Below are 22,358 nucleotides of genomic sequence, written 5' to 3' on the forward strand. Positions count from 1 at the left end.
AAGTCGTGGTTTAAATGGTTGTAGTCCTGCTCCTCTCTATGCTAAAGTGATAATGTGGTCCACCCCAGAGCAATGCACACCACTAAGCGATGCACTTTTCCACGACTACACAACAAGTAACATTAATTATACCACGACAACAACTGTAATATACTAAAACTATGTAGACTCATATACATCAGACATTCCTACATCTTCTTGACATGTGCATGCATTATGCCCAGGCTTTCCACATGTGCTACAACGCCGTAGAGCCATCTCTGTTCTCACCCGCTGACTACCATTTTCATGTAATTCACGCACCACCTATTCTTGCACCTCCTCCTGGGATAATTGATCTTGTGCATCTCCTACAGTAAGTGATCCTCCAAGCTGTACGTGTGTTTTTTTAGCCCTTCGGCGCTTGCTAAGTGCCTCATTTGCCTTCTGTAAGGTGCATATCTCAGCTGTCATCAGCGTGACTGAGTGCGCTAATGCTTGCGTTGTCATACTGACATTTGTTGCACTCAGTTTGCTATCAAACTCAAGAGCAAACTTAGGAATCTCCTCCTCAAACCTACAAGTCACCATACATATCTTGGCTTATCTGTAATGGTGGGTGCACCAGATGTGAGAATCTAGCCACCCAAGGAAGGGATAAATTTACTAAGACAACACACTGTCTTAGAAAACAGAGCCAAAGGGTTGTAGCTTAGACTATTCCACAACGCAGCAATCAGGTGTGTGATGTAGTGAAGTGGTAGACAAGTTGCAACAAATGTTGAGTCTGGGAACTCAGGGGTAAGTCAGAGGTTAACACCTCACTGACTTTTCAGAAACAAGGAGTAACAAGATGAATGCTTGGAAGCTTGGAAAAGACGTGGAAGTATGTGATGGTCGATTTACTGTATTGTCTGCTTGCCCTTTCTTAAGGAAAGGGCAATCCTATCTATGCCAAAGGAGTGTAGTTCTCTCATTTTCCAAGGCTTTCCATGACTTACCAGGCTTGGTAACTGTAGTCGACGTAAGAAAATCCCATAGAACCATCTCCTAGGTTCCTAGCCTATAGGAAGTGAAAGGAGGTCCAAGGTCAGAGTACCCCTATAGACAGATTATGTCATAACTTAACCAATCTTGTCAGTAACTAAGGAGCGATGACGTGTAATGAATCATAGAGGGTTGTAGAAGCTTTTGGAGCTATTGTTCATGTTCCTAGGCCTCTAGTTGATAGAGATATGTCATGTGTAGTATTAGCCCAGTAACTAAGGAGTGATGTCATGTAATGAATCATAGAGGGTTGTAGAGATATGCTATGTGGTCATATCGGCCCAGTAACTAAGGAGCAATGACGTGTAATGAATCATAGGGGGTTGTAGCAATCGTTGAGTAGTATTGCTCTTGTTGTTGGTGTGACAAGCCAAAATATGTATAGTGACTTGTAGGTTTGAGGAGGAGATTTCTAAGTTTGCTCTTGAGTTTGATAGCAAACTGAGTGCAACGAATGTCAGTATGACAGCTGGGAATAGTGGCGTATTAAGTACGGAGTATTTAAGAACTTTAGAACGGCTTGAGTGGCTTGTCAAGGTTAAGCAGGCAAATGAGGGCATTCAAGGCACTTTGGACAGTTGGATAACGTAGTCACGTGTATTTGATACCGCGATAATCTTGTTAACACGATATGAAATTACGGGATGCTATCCATCGTGTTATCGAGATTTTACTGTAGTCGCAAATTGCGAAGCATAGTTCGACAGCCCCATATAAGAGTACCACAGTCTAGCCCCGCTAGCCCGTAACCATGACGTCACGTTACAGCAGCCCTAACAACTACCACCAGTACGCCACGACTTACGTTAATGCTTGCCTCTATCATTCTCAAATTACACCGCAAGAGCTGCAATCTTCGACTCAATAACAGATCCTATTTCAAACATACGCATAAGCGCGATGTCGCACTCTCACTCTCACGAAGGCGCTGGTGCCGGGCACTCCCACGATCCCGTCCAGGCAGCTCTGGATCATGGACACACGCACGAGATTCTCGATGGGCCGGGAAGCTATATGGGAAGGGAGATGCCGATTAATGAGGGCAGAAACTGGGAGGATAGAGCCTATACTGTGGGCATTGGAGGGTATGTTTCTCTATCAGCCTTTGGTTGCTTGGGGTGGGAGACACATGGAAGAGATAAGGACTGTGTGGCACGGCTAGGAAGCTTTCCAACCCAGCTCTCATAGTGTGAGAGTTGTCAGCCATGCTACTCACCCCATCAGCCTCTCCAGTCTCCAAAACTCCTCAGCTCATACCCCCATCATCCCCACTCTTCCCATCCAAACCCCAACAATGCGTAACCGCTAACCCCCCCCCAGCCCCGTCGGCTCCGGCAAAACCGCCCTCATGTTGGCCCTCTGCCTCGCCCTCCGCGAGAAATACAACCTCGCCGCCGTAACCAACGACATCTTCACCCGCGAAGACGCCGAGTTCCTCACCTCCCAAAAAGCCCTCCCCGCCTCGCGCATCCGCGCCATCGAGACAGGCGGCTGCCCGCACGCCGCCGTACGCGAGGACATCAGCGCCAACCTCGCCGCGCTGGAGGACCTACAGCGGGAATTCCACGCGGACATCCTGCTGATTGAGTCCGGCGGGGATAATCTGGCAGCGAACTACAGCAGGGAGTTGGCGGATTTCATCGTCTATGTCATTGATGTGAGTGGCGGGGATAAGATCCCGCGGAAGGGGGGGCCGGGGATCACGCAGAGCGATCTGTTGGTGGTGAATAAGACGGATTTGGCGGGGATTATTGGGGCGGATCTGGATGTTATGGAGAGGGATGCGAGGAAGATGAGGGAGGGTGGTCCGACGATTTTTGCTCAGGTGAAGGGGGGGAAGGGGGTCGATCATATTGTTAACCTCATACTTAGTGGGTGGAAGGCGAGTGGTGCTGAGGCGGTCAGTCGTGCGAGAGGTGGCCCGGTGGCGACGGCGGATTTGGGGAAGTTGGCTTGAGAGGTGGGGAGTGGGATTGTCGGATGAGTTTGAGTGTTCATGTCAGATTGTCATGAGTCGATGATGCGTGCGACGGCGGCCTGGAATGGCTTATATTGACGACTCGCACTAGCTATTATCCCAACCACTATATAACTATGGTAGCTTAGCTTATAACTTATATACTGCCCAACCAAGGTCGACTTTGCTACGCCCTAAAATGTCATAATTGGAGCCATCGCGGGCCTAGCCGCAGCCATAGTCCGCGGTTCCCACCCTCCCACACACGCTATTGTGTAAGTTGTCATGCCATCGCATCATGAACCCTTCATAGTCGGCAGATTATCTAAAAGCTAAGCTATTAATCCACGGCCCTATGATTTCAATAACACCCGACATATTGCTAAGAAGCAGCCGAGCACGGCGTAGCCATGGCTCGATTTGACCATAACAACATCCAACTAACCTAGTGCCCACACCGAGAGAAACGCCATGAATGTAACAAACACACTTAAAAACCCCCTTCCTCCCATCCCCCATCCTTCCCCTTCCTCCTCCCATCGCAAAAGCTTCCAAATCAAATCTCCATCACACACTGCACACCGAACAAACCACCCAGCCCCAACCACAACCGCAACCGCAACCGCAACAATGAAGTACGACCTAAACCTCTCCCTCACCACCCCCCCGGCGGAGCCCCCAACGGAACTACCCACCAAACAGCTCTCGGTCGGGGAACCTACCCCGCGCCCACCAAGCCGCAAACACTCCTCTTCGCAGGTCCCTACGCTCTCCACCCCCTTCGACGACGCTGCCCTCTCCACCGAGGGCTCGCGCTCCCCCGCATCCCCCGTGCCGGCGCCGACAACCACGTCCCGTGACGAGGTGACGCCGCCGCCGGCTGCGACGTTGGGGGGAGTGGGGGGGACGCCGCTTTGTACTATTCATGAGGATAGGAAGTTGGCTGTTTCGGGGGCTGATTGGTTGATGGGGAAGCCGTGGGGGTCGCAAGGGAAGCAGGAGGGGGAGGGGGAGAAGGAGGATGTCAAAACCGCGACGGGATCAGAGCCACCGCGTAAACCGAAGGGCCCGCGCAGAGAAGAAGATGGGCACCTGGTGAATGGGAACAGACTTATCGGGGACTGGATGCTCCCTTCGGCCGGGGTGGGGGAGTGGATGGATAGTGAAGGAAATATGAGGGTACCTTATGAGATTGAGGAGGCGATGAGGAATACCCCCGCGCCGGTATTTATGAGGAGGAGTATAGACAGGATGGAGAGTGAGCTGGTGAGGGAGGCGGAGGAGGAGAGGCTGAGGCATGAGCAGATGCTGAGGGAAACTGAGGGGGAGAGAGTGGCGGAGACTGACCAGGAGAAGGAGGAGAGGTGGGAGATGGAGAGGCGGAGGCGGATTGCGAGGGGGTGGGTGTGCGGCGGTGGCGGTGGCGGCGGCGGGGGGGGTGGGGAGCTGGAGGATGGGGAGCCGTATGAGGAGGAGGAGCCGGAGGAGGCGAATGAGTATACGCCTTCTGGGGCGGCGCCGCCGGAGATGATCGCTGCTGCGAGGGCGAGGGCGGAGGCGAGGTGGGCGGAGGCGAGGTGGGCGGAGGAGGCGAGGGCTGAGAGGGTGGCTGCTAGGAAAGCGGCGGCGCGGAGGGCGGAGGTGGCTGCGAGAGAAGCGGCGGCGGTGCTGGCAGCGGCGGAACCGGCGCTGGATCCTGCGGCGACTGAGGCTGCGAGGAGGCTTAAGGCGGCGGAGAGGGCGAGGAAGGCTGTGGAAAATGAACCGCATTCGCCGAGTTGGAATGGGAGTACCTATATTGATGGGCGCGAGCACCATTACTGCGGTCCGGACTTCCCGTGCCAGATGGAGCCGGTGTGCGACCCTTCCATCAAGGAGATCTGGGAGAAGGGTCTCCCCATCGCGCCTGATGAGATGCCGCCGAAGCGGGTTTCGTTTACGGGGCCGATGCGCGCGTTGTTCGGCTTCAAGAAGGGGCAGCCGGTGCAGAAGTATAGGAAGCCTGTTTCTATTCAATCTATCCGCGTCGGCAATTCGGCGGAGACGACGGTTATTGAGGAACCAAGGTCAGACGCTCCGCTGGGATCTGGCCGAAGGACGTCGCGCGCGGGTGGTGAGGCGGAGAAGGGCGATCGCAGGACGATGAGGGGGTTGAGGAAGGTTTGGGGGTTCTGGACGCACTTTGGTGGGAAGATGGGGGGGCGGAGAGGGGTGGTGGTGACGAAGAGTGAGGAGAGCCTTCCGGTGGCTGAGGGAGAGGAGGATACCGATATGAGGTATAATGTTGCTGATGCCATTGCGGCTTCGGCGGCTACGGCGAACCTTGCGGCTTCGGCGTGCTATCCGGTGGGGGAGAGCACGGTGGAAACGGCGAAGGTTGTCGAGAGGACGGATAGTGGTACAGTGATGGACGGTGTTTAACAGAAGGAAAGTGATGCAGAGAAAGCGGCCAAGGTGTAATGGCAGAAGGAAAGAAGGAAAGAAGATGGACGCATCAGAAAAATTACTTGATATTTGCTCACCTATAACGTATTTCACGTTGTGCTAACCTTATTGGTTTTTAGCCTCGCAACGGGGGGTTATATAAAATTAATAACATCTCAACTGCATCGTTCTCAAGGCACAAAACCGTGAATATATACCAAGTACGTCACATGATCCCGTAATTCATGAAACGACAAAAACCGAATCGTTTCAAAAAAAACCCCAAAACCGACGGTTTCAGGCGATTCGAGCTTTACTGTTTCGATCGCTAAATGATGTCATTGGGCGGGGCGTCCCTTGTCTCAGATTTCTCAGCGGATTCTCAGCAATACCTGGTCTGGTATACAGGTCGATCGGGCGCAGTCTTGGCTGTTTGCGCCGATCGTGATTGTCAGGGCAGTGCAAGAATTTTGATAAGAGGTTTCTGAATTGGGTAGTTGTTATTGTATATACAGTTAGAATGTCTCTAGATGAATGCCGAAGCAAGTTAGAAAGCAATAGGAGTAAAGGGGGGGGATTCTTATTTCGACTATTCAATCGATGTAATCGAACGATATGGGATCGAGATGACCACCCATGTCCGTAAGATGATAATCTAGATAGAAAATTCTCATATGGGCGTTGCATGGCATCATCTAGCATTCACTCTATCACCACGGAACTATCCAATATGCAAACCAGAGAGCGCAATGGCAGAAATACTCTGTAGATAAATAATATTCCCAACACGTTCCCGTGACTTTATAAATAGAAAGGCCATCTATTAATCCACTCTGCGCTAAACTTGTTCTAGAGCAGTAGTGGGTAGTGTAGTGGCGGAGAGGAGGAGGAACTCGAAATTTGATACGAAGACGGAGCCCATTGAACCCTGCTGCTCTCAGCATTACGTCTGTTTTGCATATGCCGCAGACACAACACTCTCTTACATTCACGACTTTCTTTTGGATATCTACACATTGCTACTTTCTTTTGGATATCAATTCCGCAGGCAAACGGCTCAAATCGTCGTGGCGACTCTAGAATCTACACCTCCTGTTCGCCACCATTTCATCGCTCGCAACTGGCACCTCAAACAACGCTCTTGAACACCGTCAATCTATCCCAGCCGCACCAGCCGCCACAATGTTCATCCAGATGGCGGACAGGCGGCGACCTCCTCATGTCACCATCAACTCGGGGAGCGAGGAAGACATTCTCGCCCAAGAACCACACAACAACAGCAGTACCGACTCCATAACGACCCGACAGCTCCTACCGCAGCCATTTGCATCGTCGCCGCGCTCCAGCGGGGCAACATCGCCAATTTACGGAGGGAGGCAGTTCCCCGACAGCTCGGAGCTGTTATTACCCCGCAGCGCACCAACGAGCTATCGCCCGTATCGCGATGTCTCGAATGCGACGGACCCTTACTCGACGCGGTCGTCGCGACGGACGAGTACGAGCTCGGATGGGGGGGGATATGGAGGACCTTTTGCTTCGCCGTTTGGTGATAGGATAGGGGGGCCGGATGATGATAATGTGAATACACAGACGGTGACGGAGAAGTATAATTGTGTGCCTACGCCGGGGTTATTGGTGTTTCCGGAAGACGTGGAGCAAGATGATGAGATGCATAATCCCGATCCGGATGAGAAGGAACACAGGGATGGGAATATCTGGACGAAAAGAGGCGCGGTTAATCTTGGAGGATTGGGGGTTCTTGTTTTGGGAATGTTGTCGCTATTTATTATATGGCCGGTATTGTATGTTGAATTCCTCGAGCCGTGGAATAACTTTGATTCTAACAGCTCGCAGAACCGTCGCCTTAAACAAAAAGAATGCAGGCCACATTGGATGCGAGGCGGACCCGGATTGTCTATCAGATTCAGTACCACTATTGAAAAATATGAGGACGGGCCTCATCGACCCAGACACACCCGAAACGGTGAAGACGAAGACTGCAAAGGATGGAACGAAGCTGGAACTGGTGTTCTCGGACGAATTCAAGAAATCCGGCCGCACATTCTACGACGGTGATGATCCATATTTCCAAGCGGTGGATATCTGGTATGGAGCGACACAGGACTTGGAGTGGTACGACCCAGACGCAGTTTCGACGGATAATGGCACGCTCAATCTACGATTCGACGCCTTTCAAAATCACTTCCTCAACTACAGGTCTGGTATGGTGCAGTCATGGAATAAATTATGTTTCAAGGGCGGCCGTTTGGAAGCAAGCATATCGTTACCGGGGCGAGGCGACGTTGAAGGCTTCTGGCCCGGATTTTGGGCAATGGGAAACCTCGGGAGGCCTGGATACTTGTCCACAACTGACGGGCTGTGGCCTTACAGCTACGAGGACAAGTGCGATGTTGGTATCACCAAGAACCAGAGTTCTTCAGATGGTCTCTCATTGCTCCCTGGCATGAGGCTTCCCGCCTGCACCTGTGCAGCCGAGGACCACCCCTCACCCGGCAAGTCACGGTCAGCCCCCGAGATCGACTGTATAGAAGCCTCCGTGGACTTTCTCGATCCCGCTGTTACCAGCAGCTACACAGGCACTGCCTCGCAGTCATTCCAACTTGCCCCGTTTGATATCTGGTACCAGCCTGACTACAACTTTGTCGAGCTCTACGACCAGCAAGTGACGGAGATGAACACTTACCGCGGTGGTCCCTACCAGGAAGCATTTTCCGCCGTGACGTACCTGAATAACAATTGGTACGACGGCAATGCCTACCAGACCTACGGCTTTGAGTACAAGCCCGGCGCCAAGGGTGACATGGTCTGGTTCGTCGGCGACGAATACACATGGAAGATCGATCCGCGAGCGCTCCGCCCGAACGGGAATATCGGACAACGCATATTTCCCGAGGAGCCGATGGCCATGATCATGAATTTCGGCATGAGTAATTCGTTTGCGCAGGTCTTCCTGGCTGATTTGGCGAAACTGATGCCGGCAACTATGCGCTTCGATTATGTCCGTATCTATCAGGATCCGGAAGAGAAGAGTGTGACGTGCGATCCGGTCGGATATCCAACGACGGATTATATCAAGAATCATCCGGAGCCGTATGCCAATCCCAACTTGACGTTGTGGTAAGTTTTGAGCTTTTTTATTCTTATTTGTTTGATCTAGGTTACTGACACGCAATAGGGAGAAAACCAACTATAATTGGCCGCAGAATACATTTGTTGATGGCTGCAAAGCGTGAATGGATTATAGAAGCTGTTGGTGAAGTGGTGATACAAAGCGACGACATTTCAGCGCACTGGAGGTGTACGAAAGAGTGTTTCACAACCCGAAACAATGCATTAGCAAAGCAATTGAGCAGCTAGAGGTCCTCGTACCTGCATATTTCGCCAATTGGACACTTGCCAGGTTGAACAAACGAGCCGGCGAGCTCGGCAGGAGTTTTTGGGATTCGGCCGTATTTATGGCTAACGTTCGCAATGGCGTAATGAGCACTATGGCGTAATGAGCACCAAAACCCCCACCTTGCAACTTCAAATCAATTTTCAACTATAATACAATTTCCTCCAAATGCTGTCTTGTTATTAGTACGGGTCTTATTTTCAATCTGTAAAACTGCCAACTGGATTTCTTGCGTACTCATTACTCTCTTGCCCCGCTTGTTGGTTCTACGTGCAGATAGAACACTTTGGGTATCTTGTAGCTCCTTAAGTAACAGTGTGTGTTGTGTTCTTAGAGTTTTAGCAGTGCGTGTAAGTCGTGAGATATATTTGCGTCTTAAGAGAGTCAAGCACATTTTGAGACTATAACATCAAATTAAGAGCTGCATTTGAGCTACGCAACTCTGTATCGCTTAGTAGGGAGCTAACAAGTAAAGAGCGATAGTTTGGTGTTTATAGAGGTGGTGTAGTTGCATTTGTTAAAGTAATAGAAGAACAAGTGTGTAATGATGGTAAATGATTATATGCCTTTTTAAGGGTCAAATGGGTAAATACCCGCTCCTAACCATGCGCTTTGAATGTTATGTTATGATATTGCTCATAGCCTTGCTTTGTAGTACATCTCAATCCATTCTACCTTTTGAATGCGCCTTACTCCAACTTGTGTAAGTTGATCAGTCTCTTTTAAAAGTGCAGTTTCCAACGACCTAAACACTACAACATCAAGAGGTTGAAGAATGTGAGAACAATGAGGCGGTAATATAAGAAGGTCGATGTTATGTTGCATGCAATGAGCAATAAAATTTGTAGAAATGTGACTGTCATGTCCATCTGCAATCAAAAGTCGTGGTCTTCCATCTGCAATTTCATGAGTTTTAGGCTTAAAAACTTGTTGTAACCATTGTAATCCATGAACATTTGAAGTCCAACCCTTTGCACTCAGACTTAATTTGTCGAGTAGTAATTGTAGTAAGCTCTATATGATGTTGAATAAAGCCTTAGATCCATTCTTTGCCAACAGGTGGGTATCGTATAATTTGAGATGACGCATCGTTAACGCATTGCACTCTTTGAATCCTGATTTCTTCCACTAATTCCTTATTCCCTAGTGTCTAATAGGGCGTCCCATCGAAGAGAATTGGCAAATCCACTTAACTAAGGTACTCTCTTCAACTGCAGATAAAAGTTGCTGGTTTTGTCGCGCTTGCACTCGGGAATGGCCCCCTGACACGCGACGCGTCAAAGTCATCCGATCAACTTGAAAGTGTTCCGCAATAGCCTTTAAGCTTGTAAATTGTCGATTCTAGTAAGCTATTATAGCTTCAGCCATACGAGCTTCATTCTCTTGAACCCGAAGGCTCTTGCGTCTCGCCATTGTTGTGGTTTACGAGTTTGAAGTTGCAAGGTGGGGGTTTTGGTGCTCATTACGCCATAGTGCTCATTACGCCATTGCGAACGTTATATATAAGGAGTTTTGGATATGCCCTAGGATATAGAGACTTTGGAAACAGGATGATGGATTCTTGATGACATGTAGAAAGAATAGATAGATGAGATGAGATAGAGAACCCTTGAGTGGAGTGGGGGAATAAAATGTGAATATATCCCAACCTTAGTTTTATGCTTCGTATGCGTGTATGTGGGGGCAAGAGAAAGACTACAACAGACTGAACATAAGAGAGAGATGGGACTGACACTGCTGATAGGATGATGCTGCCCTAGAACATACTATACGAATAAAGAGGAGCGTATATTACTGATATCAAGAGCCTCCCGCCTCCCATCATTCCACTTTGGGGCAACAGTCCGTACCCAATAATGACTACAGCAATAGCCACGTCTCCGCCAATCAAAAGGGGATATGGTTTAGTGGTATAACGCGTCTTTCGCATAGATGAGGTCCGGCGTTCGATTCGCCGTTTCTCCAATGATCTTACGAGCTTCTCCTCCGGAAGGAGCTCTGTTTTTTTGCACTTTTTTAGCCATGCCGATGACTTTCGGCTGCGTAGCAATAGGCTCCATGCATTTGTTACGACGGTCATTTGCTATCCAACGGCTTGGTTGACATTGCACGCAAGGGGAAAACAAGACAGATACAGGAAGTCATGCAAAGTTTTATTTATTTGTACGGACAAAAAAATCGCCCTCCAAAAACAAAAAAAAACAAAATCTATGAAGAGCTCAAAGAGATATACGCACTAAGCGAACCTGCAGCACGTCCATCTTGGCTTTCGCCGGACAAGAGGCAGGATTATAAAAGGCGAAGAAATTCGCTCTAGCATATCCGGGAATGTAATTAGGCCATTGAAAGCCAAGGATAGTGAGTCCTCGGTCCCGAGACGGATCTCGGGAGGGCCAACTCATGGGTATGTTGGACTGCAAATGGGTATGTATGTATGTAGGGACAAAAGAGAGGGCATTGTTACAACGCGGCTGCTTCAACTGTGCTTTCCGCCTAGAAGATGTATCCCTTCCCATGGTTGGAAATGCAGGTGCCACGAGACGGTACTGAGTAGAGTGTGGTCTTGCAGACAGAAGCTGGAAGTGCTGATGTAAAGCTCAATGGCCGACTGCAACCATGTGGGATGAAAAGGGACACAGCTTCTACGCTGGCAGCATAGTTGGAGCAGGCGTGCTGGTTGTAACGATGTTTGGGAAAGAGAAAAGGTCAAATGGAAAACATTGGGAAATATATTGCCGTGCGCCGCGCTAGTGAAAATTACGCTAAACTGTTTTTGGACAGTTTAGACACAGTATATACCCACGGTCACGGTGCAATCAACCAACACCATTCATTATGCATTTTATGTGGGTAGTGTAGAAATATATATATTCATTCAAAGAGTGGTTATCAAAACAAGCCTCTATATCGGCAAAAACGCTAAGCCGCTGCTTCCATCGACTGGAAGCTCCCCATCATGTTCTTCGTATAAGAATCAGCATCCGACGTTATCGCCGCCATATTTACTCGGCTCTGCAGCGTGTTATTCACACTGTCCACCACTTCCCTATCCGCCATAATCTCGCTCATCACCCTGGTCTCATTCACCCAGTACCCGTTGGCCCTCCCGCGCAGGCCCTCGTCCCTGTTGACCGTGTTCAACAACACAGCCGCAGCACTCATCTTGGACCTCGCGGAATCCAAAACTTTCGTCGCAGCCTCGAGGCTCTCGGCTGGGGAGACGGGGATGACGAATGCGCGGTTCGTGGAGGAGAGGTATAGCAGCCAGCCTATTAGGCCGTCGAGGCCGGCGAGAGCAATGTAGCGGTATGTGTGGGTCCTCCAGAAGAACATATCCAGGTCTTCCAAACGTGTCGCCTTCGCGTTCAACTTGTGGTCGTACTTGGAGAGGTATGACATATCCACCACAGCGATAATGACCGAGCAAATCGTAGCAAACCGCCTCCACATTGTGCCTTCCTCGCCAACAAACATCCCCGAGGTAGCTGCTGCCAGCACAGCGAGGTTGAAGACATGCGGTGTGAGCACGGATGACATGGTATAGTAGTAAAAACTTTTATGATCGTCCGCCTTGCAAAACAGGCAGTTGCCTATAGCATCGGGGCCGAATTTGAGGTAGAGGAGTTTCGACTCGAGAGAAACGAGTTTCTCGCGCAACCGGAGGTCCAGTTCGGTCAGGCCATTCGGTCGTATGGCTGTGAGGCGTGTTAACAGTACGTCCAGGGGTATCTGTATGCGGGATTGTGTCTTTGAGAAGATGTTCTCCTCCGAGAACATCGGGAGTGTCGCGATGAGTAGGATGACGGCTATGACGAAGAGAATTCCTAGCGCTCTAGACACGGCAGGAGGCACCGGTCGAATCGGCCGTCCTGGTTTCTTCGCGTTTTCTCGGAACGATCGGTAGTATCCGATGGCCTTGGGTAGGAGCATAGGCCCAAAGAACATAAGGACCGACTTGATGCTTCTCGACGTTAGCTGGGCTATTCATAGAGTGGCATGGCGATATACTTACGTCCCCCATGATACCATCTTTGCGGTATTACTTTGCTAAAGCGAGTTCAATACCTATATCATGCGCGAAACCGTGTTCCCAAAAGTTAACATGGCCGTGGGCGTATGTGCGTACTATTTCGTTGATGCCAGACGGGCTGGCGGCAGAACAGCCCCTGTGAGGCTGAGCGGTCAACCCAACGCGGACTAGCGGCTGGCACGATCTTTTGTTATCCCAAGCTCGCAAACTTGCACTTTGTTCCTCTTTCAAAATCATTTTCGACGATTTGGCCAAGTTTCAACCCACAGACTGTCTAGTGTACTACATCACGTATTACATATAAGGTTTCCTGAGTATATCTATGTTTATTTGCAATTTACTAGCTGAACAAGCATTTGCATAGCTCTATTTTTCCTTTCGCTCCCCTCAGATCCCCCAGTGGCACTTTCGAAGCTTTGGTGACCCCTTCAGTGGTTTCTCACAGTCAAAAAGAATGCCCAGAACGAGCCCCAAGTACTCTGCCAAGAGTCATCTCACTCGTGTTGCAAGGTCGAGCTGAACAAGCCAAGACATCCTTTGCGTCTTTATTGATGAGAGACAAATTCGAACCATGAAAAAAACTTTAAGTCAATAGGCCATTAGTTCATTTAAGCTATCATGCAATACCCTATTGTACAATCTATAACTCCTTTTTCGCCTCTGCCTTTTCCGTGCTCGCCGGCGTTCCCACCTTGACCTTTTCCCCTCCAGCCTTCATCGGCACCGCCTTCTTCTTCCCCTGCCCCTTCCCAGCCCCCATCTTGGCCACCATAACCAATCCCATCACCGCCACCACCGCATCACTAAAAAGCAGTATCACACTCGCGCACGCCATCCCCCACACCTGTATACTGATCGACCCCAGCGGCGCGCGCGGACACGACAGCAGCCACTCCCCATAATACGGGACCCTGCCGTGCGGAAGCCAGAACATAGGCTGCTTGGCGTACCAGAACTGGATCAGCATGCGGAGGCCGTTGGTGCCGAGCCAGCGCAAGGTCGAGACGGTGCTGGTGAATTTGGCTTTGTGGCTGTCAAGCGCGGCCTCTGGTGGGGGAAGGGGTTAGCGATAGAGCTTGTTGGGAGGGGAGAGGGAGGGGAGGCGTACTCTTCTTCTCGAGAGTCTCGAGTTTTTTGTCATGGATTCTGCTGAGCTTGGCCCATTTGGCGAATTGGTCTTGTGCGCTTATGGAGTTGAGGTCTTTTCGGATAGCTAGGTATTCCGCTTGGAGCTTCTTTTGGTCCTTGAAGGCCTTGGATGTCGGTGTAGGGAGGCTGCTATACAGGTTCCATAGCTATACCCCCAAGTTAGACCTCATGAGCTCAGCGGCCGGGGGTGACGATATATTGTCTTACCAGCGTGTTAACCGCAGACGCACCAATGGTATTCACGAGATGGATGGCCAGCTGTAGAACGAAGACGATGACAAGCAGGGACGGCATCTTTGATTCGGGAGACCCCTCGAGGATATGCACTTGGCGAGGGAGGGTGTGTTGGGTAGGATCCTGGGGGTAGTTAATGCCCCTGTTCTAGTAGCTTCCCATGAAGCTGTGATGTGATGACATGTCTCGTGTGGGCGAGGTGGGGAGCTTCGTTACTTTTTATATGTTGGCCTGAGGCATGGATCATGCGTCTCATAATTGTTTGATAGCGAGCTGGCTGGACTGTTACTTGGACGACCAACTCACTTTGTTTCAACGCATTTTCTTGTGAACCGATTTTCAGACTGAGACAGGAAGAGATTTGTCTTGCTAATATTTGTTTGTGTCTTGTGAAATAACAAATCATCGTTGAGGCTAATGGTTTCAGCATTTTATTTTTCGGCCATGCGAAGCTTTTGATTTAAGTTGTGCGTGTGTTCCGAGATAAGACATATGAATAACGGTTCTGTCTAAAAATAAGCATCTAGGCATCAAAAATTTAGAGCCACTCTCTGCAACCCTAAAACCAAAGCAGGTTCCAAGCCGGTTCTGTTGCCGATAGGCCCCCCCAAAAATGGCCGACGACGAGGCATCTGAATTCTCTCCAGAATATGAGGCGCTAGTTGGGCTCCTTAACACGAGATTATCAACGGGTCCATTAGACATCCAAATCCTCCCCGATGCGAGTTTTCTGTTATCTTCGGGCCGCCTCGCCGAGATCGTAAATAACACGCTCGGTGTCCCGAAAGATGTTCTCGCAAAGGCGTTCATCGCGGCGCGGCGGATCTTTTTCGAGCACCTGGACAACCTGGCTGAGAAGGCGGAACTCATCCTTGATTCCACTTCTGTCATCTTGCTCTTCGACCCTGAGCATGTCACCGCAGTTAATGCAAGGAAGAGGATCTGTCTAGGTCTAGCCTACCGCGCGCGCTCTCAACCCGAGCAAACCAAAAGGTTAAAGGAGGAGCTCTGGTTCAGCAAGTTCCTCGTCACCTCAAAACTAAAGCGTCACAACAAGTCTCCCACGCTCTGGTCGCACCGGAGATGGCTGATCAAGAACTTACACACGCTGTCGGGACTACTGGGCCCGAAATGGGTGGAATTCGAGATTGAAGAAGTGATTCTTATTTCGGCTGAGCACCACCCTAAGAACTACTACGCGTGGGATTACATGCGCTGGTTGATCGCATCCCGGCCCGGGCTGGATCCGAAGACGCGGGCTGGGTTGAACAGGCCGCTGGCGCGGATGATGCAGAGGTGGTGCATGCATCACACCAGCGACTCGTCCGGGTGGTCGTTCCTGGCGTGGATGATTCTGCGGCAGCCCGACGCGGACCGGCGCGTCAGTGAGCAGATGCAGGCCACTGCTGGGGCGGAGGTGTTGGACTATGCGGTGTTGTTGGGATTGAAGAACTTGTCGTTGTGGAAGTTTTTGCAGGAGATTTTGGGGTTTGCGAGGGGTGAGGAGGTGGAGGGGGTGAGGTTTCAGTATTTGTTGAGTTTGGGCGATTTGAAGGGGGGGGAGCCGAGGGGGGAGGCGTTGCAGGTGTTTGCGGAGAAGAGTTTGATGGCTATTGGCGAGTATGAAAAATCCTGCAGAGTATGATTGAGGTAGTCAGTTGTCAGCTTTAATGGCCGTCTATGAAGTTATATGAAGATCCACCAGACTACTATTGAGGATGTTAGTTGTTAGTTTAAACGACCGTTCATGAAGCTATATGAAGAAACCAAGCCCTCTCGGCAAATTCTCTATTTAACTCGACTTAATTCCTTCCATCACCAATATTAACCATGCTCTCCAGAACAGCAAAACCATGAAAACATGAAACACATGCAACTACTCGTATCACGTTCTCCTACCCATGTCTTGTTGCAAAGCATCCGAATCTCAAAATAGGAATGGGCAGTGGATGGCAGTGGAACGGGCAGTGGATGGCAGTGGAATGGGCATGGAATGGGCAGTGGAATGGGCATGGAATGGGCAGTGGAATGGGCATGGAATGGGCAGTGGAATGGGCAGTACGTACAGTACCCACCCCTTACTTTTTTCTTAAAAGTGTATCCTCCCTGTTTGAGACCATCAAGAAGAAGAAAGATTGGCGCGGATAAGCCAGCCGTCCCCACCGTTCGACCCATTCTTCAGTGTCGCCGATAATATCCCTCACTCATCACTCCCTCACAAACATGTGCCACTTCGTACTCGGTAGACTTGGACTCGGCTTTCCATCATCAGATCAGGGGTTCTCCATCCCGCACGCCCGCCGCGGCCGCAACACGAGATAAGGAGCGCCCTCACAATGTCGCCATGGCGCGCTGTGAGTGGCTGAGCCCAGGAGAGGTGTCGAATCTGCATCTTGGCAGTTCGTTGGAAGCGGAGTGGGATCAGCGCGGATCGGCGGTGGCGAGAGTCCCGAGTTGGCCCGTTTGTAAACACTACAGTATGTCTGTACAGTAAACAATCCTGCGCCGATCAAGAATCTCGGGAAACTAGAAACTAGAAACTAGAAACTAGCAACTAGAAACTAGAAACTAGAAACTAGAAACTAGAAACTAGAGCAAGTCTTGTCCAGGGTATCTGGTTTAGTGTTAGCGTTCCTGCAGCTCCGCCCACCACGAAATATCCCCATAACCTCCTACCTCCATCCCCTCCCTATATTCAAATCCCACTCTTTCTCCACATCACCAACCTCTCTCTATCTCTCTACCTCTCTTTACCTCTCTCTACCTCTCTCTACATCTCTCTACCTCTCTCTTCCGATCCTTCGCTCTAGAGTAGTCGGCTTTCTTGTTCTTCTCTCGACCCGTTCCCTTTCGAACCCCATTCCTAGATTTTGAACAACCTGTCTTAGCCTGCATCTTTCGTTTTCCGTGCTTTCCATTTCCGCCAATTGATTCATATATATTGTCCGACGTCGCCCATACCGAAAGCCAGCCTTTAGTCAGATATAAAGAGACTTTGTCGACGACAGCACTGTCATCGACCCGTCGGTCCGGATCACATGGGCCCCCAATAATCGTTCTAATTGCTGTTTCCTAGAGGGAAGGGGACGGTTATTATTGACCTGGCTTGACCGGTGACATTTGGGGAGGAAAGAACGACTTAGACCTCATACCGATATACCCGGAATCTGCGCCATCTAGTTTGACTTTACAACGGCTTCACATATTTACTGTCTGCCTTGACATATCGCCGATTCATTATACCAATTATTTCTACGAACATTCGTACAACACCAGCTACCAACCTCGACGTTTTTTAGAACCCAATCGACACCGGAGACATCCGATGATAGCGGCTTGAGAGTTGCATTCGTCCCAAGTTGTGTAAGGATGGTGGTTCTCAACCTCGTTCTATTATGCTTCTTTTCGACCTTGGTGTCCGCTTTCTATCCGTTTGTGCCGAAATACAGATGTGTTGAAGATGGGACCTGCTTGGATCTTGCGGTGCGTGAAACCCCCGCTGTTACGCTCGGCGAGGCACCCGAGAGGCCAGGAATCTTCAGGATTAAGATCGAGCAAACACCTCCAACAGTATGCAAACCCCAGAAAGATACTACTCCCCAGAGCCCAATGCTAATTGAATTAGGATGATATTCCTCACGACGTGAGGGTAGCCCGCTACGCGGCTCAGGTGGCCCGCAAAAATGCTGCGAAAAGAGACAACAAATTCGCGACCACCAAGTCGGATAAGCCCACGACGCCGAACAGTAACGCAATCGACCAGGATGGGACGGACTTCAGCTACACGACGTCGGTATTTGTTGGATCAAAGAACAAGCGTCTCCGCATGCTCGTGGACTCTGGCGCCGCAAGTACCTGGGTTATGGGGTCCACCTGTACTAACTCACCCTGCCAAATCCACGAGCTCTATGGCCCAGCCGATTCGGATAAATACAAGCCGAGTACGACGACTTTCAGCTTTCAATACGGCACCGGAAATGTCTCGGGGCTTTATATCGAGGACACCATTGGGCTTGCTGGGTTCAGCTTGCCCATCCAGTTCGGTGTGGCCGATGTTGTCTCTGACGAATTCAACAACTACCCGATGGATGGCATCCTCGGCCTTTCCCGTGTTCCAAACGCAGTGGTTCCAGGCTTCGTATCAGCTCTGATGGACAAGAAGCTGTTGGAGAAGAATATCTTCAGCGTCAACATATTCAGAGCTTCCGACCTGGCCAACAACGGAGAGATTACATTTGGTGGTGTGGATGCCTCGAAATACACTGGAGAGATCACATACACTGATATTACCGCACCTGGGGCCTCATGGGTCATTCCTGTCGACGAGGCTGGCTTCAATGGGAAGGTTTCTGGACTGAAAGGCAGAAATGTTATTATCGACACGGGAACGACCTATTGCTTCATGCCCCCAGCGGATGCGAAAATCTTTTACGCCAACCTACCTGGTGCTATAGTCAGTAAGGATGGGAGCTCGTACGCTGTGCCTTGTACGACAACGATTCCAGCCGAGTTTACGTTCTCGGGCGCCACGTATTCTATTCCGTCAAAGGACTGGGTTGGTGGCAAGGTTAGCGGCGTGGAAACCGAGACCATGTGTACGAGTAATATCTACTCCCGCAGCGCTACTGAGGACGGAAGTTGGTTGCTGGGTGATACTTTCTTCAAGAGTGTCTACGCGGTCTTTGACCTGGACCAGAACCGCATTGGTTAGTTGTTCGATTCCACATATATGTGCCCCATGCTAATATTGACCAGGGCTTGCTTCCAAACCCGTTGTAGTTACGCCACCGACACCAGCGTCGTCATTAGGTATGGGCCATTCCTTCTTTTCTTAAATTTCCATCCCCAAGTTTCCACCCTCTGTCCAGTTTTTGTCTCGTACTAGGGAACTTCTGATAGACTCTCTTCAGCGGCCACCACGAAGACCGCATCTTCATCTCCACCTCCCACTGGCACTAGCCCACTGGAAACATTCACATCTGACACTCCCGCTCCTATAGCATCAGGCTCCGCCGCCCAAAGCCCAACCGGCGGCCCCGTCGCCACAATGACCACCGGCTCCCAGGGATTCAACGCCATCTCCGGCTCCTCCAGCGCCCCCACCCCAGCATCAGAAGCGAACCCCGCCTCCCCAGACGCCGCGGTACATGCACAGACGAAAAACTCGTCCGCTTCCTTACTCAACACCCAGTTCACCCTCTGCATAGCCGCGTTCATCGCCGCCGCCGCCACCACCGTCGCCACGGTCCTCTAGATGACCCCGCGATACCATTCCTTTTTCTAGCCGCCCTTCTTCGACTTACTTTTGAGCTGGCTTCACTCATTTTGTACTTCGCGTGTTTGTTTTTTTATTCTGCATTTTGGCACCATCACATTACGACGAGATAGCTGGGACTTTCTTGCAAATTGTGCAAGTATGTAGGCGGGCCGCGGTGGATGGAGGCGGGGCTGCGTTGGGGGGGTTACTGGGGGATAGGATAAATCTTGCATTGGCAATGCATTTTGTTTGGCGGGAGGGGGGTGATTGTAATAGGGGAGGGAACTGCATATATTCATGACCGGCTGTACATATACACACGGCATTGTCCGTTTTAAGGGACGGACCGACATATTGGAGGGGTGCACCTTGTGGGGGGTGGCTCAGTAATGGAAACATATTTGAAGTGGTTTTCAAGAGTTCATAGTGTGATTTGATATTGTGTAGTGTTTCTATGTGACGGATTTACACCACTGCCTCAAAGGCAAGCTACCTTGCAGGATCTCGCCTTTCCCTATAGTTGCTTCACTCACGTCCAATCAATTACGAAATTCACAAGTAATTCATCAAGAGATACACCAAAGTTTACCACCATAATATGATGGCAAAATCATTCATATTCCCTCACACGCCATAGCTAACTAGCCTCTGCACAAACAAACGAGCAAGCACCCAGTAACACCCAGAAACCCTCTCTCCCATCACAGCCATCCATACAAATTGCGTCCTCATCTTCAGCGGTACAATGTGGTATTCGCCCAATGCTGTAGCTGTAGCTGTAGCTGTAGCTGTATCTCTAATATGAAGCAACGCAACAAGAGTTCCTTATAGTAGCAATAGACAGGCACAACTAAGCCTTGGATTTCTTCACCCTCTTAGCAGGCTTCTCAGCCTTCTCCTCTACGACGGCAGCAGCGGCGGCTTTCTTGGCCTTGGTAGGCTTCGCAGCGACGGGCTTCGCAGCGACGACAACAGGTTCCTTGACGACCTTCTTCTCGGCAGCAGCAGCTCTCTTGGGTCTAGTAGCCTTCTCCACGACAACAACTGGCTTCTCGGCGGCGGTGGCGGTGGTGGTGGTGGCTTTGAGGTTGTCGGAGGAGGCCTTGGGCTTAACCTTCTTCTGCTTCTTCTTGCTCGGCTCCTCGGTCTCGACGGTGTCGGCTTTGCGCTTGGATTCCTTGACTGGCTCAGCGACTTTGACGACGACCTCGGCGACGGGCTTTGGCTCCTCAACAACAACCTTCTCGACCTCAGCCTCGGCAGCCTCAACCTCGGGCTCAACATCCACAACAACCTTCCCACGCGGTCTCTTCGGGATGCCCTTCGCGGATTTAAGCGCGGGGGCTTCGAATTCATATCCGATCGCCTTTAATTTCTCCTTCTTCTCCTCTCTCCGCTGCGTCTCCTTCGCGTTGCGCTTCTCCCACCCCGCCTCATCCAAACCAGCGCTCAACTTACGTCCCTCCATCTTATTCCAGGGTACTTTCTTGAAGCGTTTATTCGCGCCCTCCCACAGACTAGCATGGACCTGCTCCTCCGGCAAGACCTTGCACTTGAGGATATGCTTGAACAGCAAGTAATTATCCATAGTCTTACTAACAATCTCCGCCACATCCGCAGACGCAAACTGGACGAAGGCGTAGTGCTTGCTATTCCCCGTCTTGCGATTGCGCGACAGGCGCAGCTGCGTGATGTCGCCGAATTGCTTGAAGTACTGGCGCATCTCGTGCTCGTAGAAGCCGTGAGGGATGCGACCCAAGTAGACTGTGCCGGGACCCGCGGAGACGGATTTTTGGGCCGCGAGCTTGGCGAGTTTGGATTTGGCTTTTTTGGAGAGTTCGGGGATGGGCTCGCCGGTGTAGCCGGGCTCGTCTGAGGCGCCGTTGACGGCTTCGTCGTCGTCGTCGCTCTCAAAGCCCTTGAGGAGGGCGGCGGTTTGGTCGTCCATTTCGATGTCGGAGTCTTCTTGGGCTTCAGCTTCGACTTCGGCCTCGACGGCAGCGGGGGCGGCGGCCTTTGCCTTCTTGGCCTTGAGGGCGGAGGCTTCGGCGTCGGGGGCGTCCTTCATCTCCTTCAACTTCTTCCTGTTCTCGGAGAGAGGCTTATCGGCGGCCTTGCCTTTCTTGCCTTTCTTCTCCTCGGTGACCTCGGCGACAACTGGTGCAGCGGCAGCCTTGGTCTTCTTGCCCTTCTTCTCCTCGGTGGCCTCCGCGACGACTGGTACGGCGGCAGCCTTGGTGGCCTTCTTGGTTGTCGGCTTCTCTACCTTGGGGGACTCGGCGGCTGGCGGGGCGGCGGCTTTGGTGGCCTTGGTCTTCGTGGCTTCGGGGGTGCCATTCTCAGCAGCTGGGGATGGTGGTTAGTTGCTGTTCAGATTGAGCAGAGGTTGGGTTTGTAGGCTTACTCTTGCGCTTCTTGGCAGGCGTGTCAACAGTCACCTTCTTCTCCTTCTTTGCGACCTCGACCTCGTCGTCGTTGGCAGCAGCTAAAAAAAATCGTCAGTCCGGGGTCCAATGCATTATTCCAAAGGAATAAAAGTATCCATACCCTTGCGCTTCTTGGACTTGAGCTCTGGTGCCATTTTTTACAATAGTCGGGGTGGGATTGGCAAGGTGGTTTTGTTTGTGAAGGTTCGGTGGAATTGACCTCGTTCCCACCTTGAACTTTTTGAAAAACAAATTGTTATCGCGCGCTAAGATCTGGGGGTGCGGGTGCTGAGGCCGCTAGCGTGCTTTTGGGGCTTTTGGTACTCAGCTTCGACCAAAAAGTAAATCGAAAGAGGAACAGTACTTGTTAATTACGATTTTATTTTCTGGTTTATACAATCCAAGCGACGTTCTTGTTGGATATTTTACAATTTATACCC

At 50.8% G+C, this 22,358-nt stretch overlaps 8 protein-coding genes and 1 non-coding gene across 9 annotated transcripts; 6 read left to right on the plus strand and 3 right to left on the minus strand.

Moving 5' to 3' along the window:
* The first annotated feature begins 1,707 nt into the window (after positions 1-1,707).
* Positions 1,708-3,130, plus strand: VC83_03979 (uncharacterized protein). Its single transcript, XM_024467617.1, has 2 exons — positions 1,708-2,111; positions 2,347-3,130. The coding sequence occupies exons 1-2, from the start codon at positions 1,927-1,929 to the stop codon at positions 2,981-2,983; spliced, it is 822 nt and encodes a 273-aa protein (XP_024324755.1). The 5' UTR covers positions 1,708-1,926; the 3' UTR covers positions 2,984-3,130.
* Positions 3,131-6,325, plus strand: VC83_03980 (uncharacterized protein). The gene has a single exon (XM_024467618.1). It carries the CDS (start codon positions 3,455-3,457, stop codon positions 5,402-5,404), a length of 1,950 nt encoding a protein of 649 aa, XP_024324912.1. The 5' UTR covers positions 3,131-3,454; the 3' UTR covers positions 5,405-6,325.
* VC83_03981 (uncharacterized protein) lies at positions 6,326-9,138 on the plus strand. Its single transcript, XM_024467619.1, has 3 exons — positions 6,326-7,209; positions 7,262-8,545; positions 8,604-9,138. Exons 1-3 carry the CDS (start codon positions 6,590-6,592, stop codon positions 8,659-8,661), a joined length of 1,962 nt encoding a protein of 653 aa, XP_024324911.1. The 5' UTR covers positions 6,326-6,589; the 3' UTR covers positions 8,662-9,138.
* A 1,576-nt stretch (positions 9,139-10,714) lies between these two features.
* VC83_03982 lies at positions 10,715-10,787 on the plus strand (the record flags this gene model as incomplete). Its single annotated transcript has 1 exon — positions 10,715-10,787. It is a non-coding gene; the product is annotated as a tRNA-Ala (tRNA).
* A 954-nt stretch (positions 10,788-11,741) lies between these two features.
* Positions 11,742-12,851, minus strand: VC83_03983 (uncharacterized protein; the record flags this gene model as incomplete). Its single annotated transcript, XM_024467620.1, has 2 exons — positions 11,742-12,783; positions 12,835-12,851. 2 exons carry the CDS (start codon positions 12,849-12,851, stop codon positions 11,742-11,744), a joined length of 1,059 nt encoding a protein of 352 aa, XP_024324913.1.
* A 641-nt stretch (positions 12,852-13,492) lies between these two features.
* On the minus strand, positions 13,493-14,295 carry GET1 (GET complex subunit get1; the record flags this gene model as incomplete). The annotated part of the gene is made up of 3 exons (XM_024467621.1): positions 13,493-13,899; positions 13,961-14,147; positions 14,209-14,295. The coding sequence occupies 3 exons, from the start codon at positions 14,293-14,295 to the stop codon at positions 13,493-13,495; spliced, it is 681 nt and encodes a 226-aa protein (XP_024324908.1).
* Positions 14,296-14,450: 155 nt separating this feature from the next.
* Positions 14,451-16,232, plus strand: VC83_03985 (uncharacterized protein). Its single transcript, XM_024467622.1, has 2 exons — positions 14,451-14,613; positions 14,663-16,232. The coding sequence occupies exon 2, from the start codon at positions 14,849-14,851 to the stop codon at positions 15,878-15,880; it is 1,032 nt and encodes a 343-aa protein (XP_024324907.1). The 5' UTR covers positions 14,451-14,613; positions 14,663-14,848; the 3' UTR covers positions 15,881-16,232.
* A 645-nt stretch (positions 16,233-16,877) lies between these two features.
* VC83_03986 (uncharacterized protein) lies at positions 16,878-19,700 on the plus strand. Its single transcript, XM_024467623.1, has 4 exons — positions 16,878-17,805; positions 17,861-18,941; positions 18,991-19,044; positions 19,236-19,700. The coding sequence occupies exons 1-4, from the start codon at positions 17,605-17,607 to the stop codon at positions 19,487-19,489; spliced, it is 1,590 nt and encodes a 529-aa protein (XP_024324910.1). The 5' UTR covers positions 16,878-17,604; the 3' UTR covers positions 19,490-19,700.
* Positions 19,701-22,185, minus strand: VC83_03987 (uncharacterized protein). Its single transcript, XM_024467624.1, has 3 exons — positions 22,040-22,185; positions 21,897-21,977; positions 19,701-21,838 (listed from the first exon to the last, which is right to left on the minus strand). Exons 1-3 carry the CDS (start codon positions 22,071-22,073, stop codon positions 20,343-20,345), a joined length of 1,611 nt encoding a protein of 536 aa, XP_024324909.1. The 5' UTR covers positions 22,074-22,185; the 3' UTR covers positions 19,701-20,342.
* Between the last annotated feature and the right edge of the window lie 173 nt (positions 22,186-22,358).

The sequence above is a fragment of the Pseudogymnoascus destructans genome (genome assembly GCF_001641265.1).
Source record: "Pseudogymnoascus destructans isolate 20631-21 unplaced genomic scaffold scaffold_8, whole genome shotgun sequence".
Taxonomy (NCBI): Eukaryota; Fungi; Ascomycota; class Leotiomycetes; order Thelebolales; family Thelebolaceae; genus Pseudogymnoascus; species Pseudogymnoascus destructans.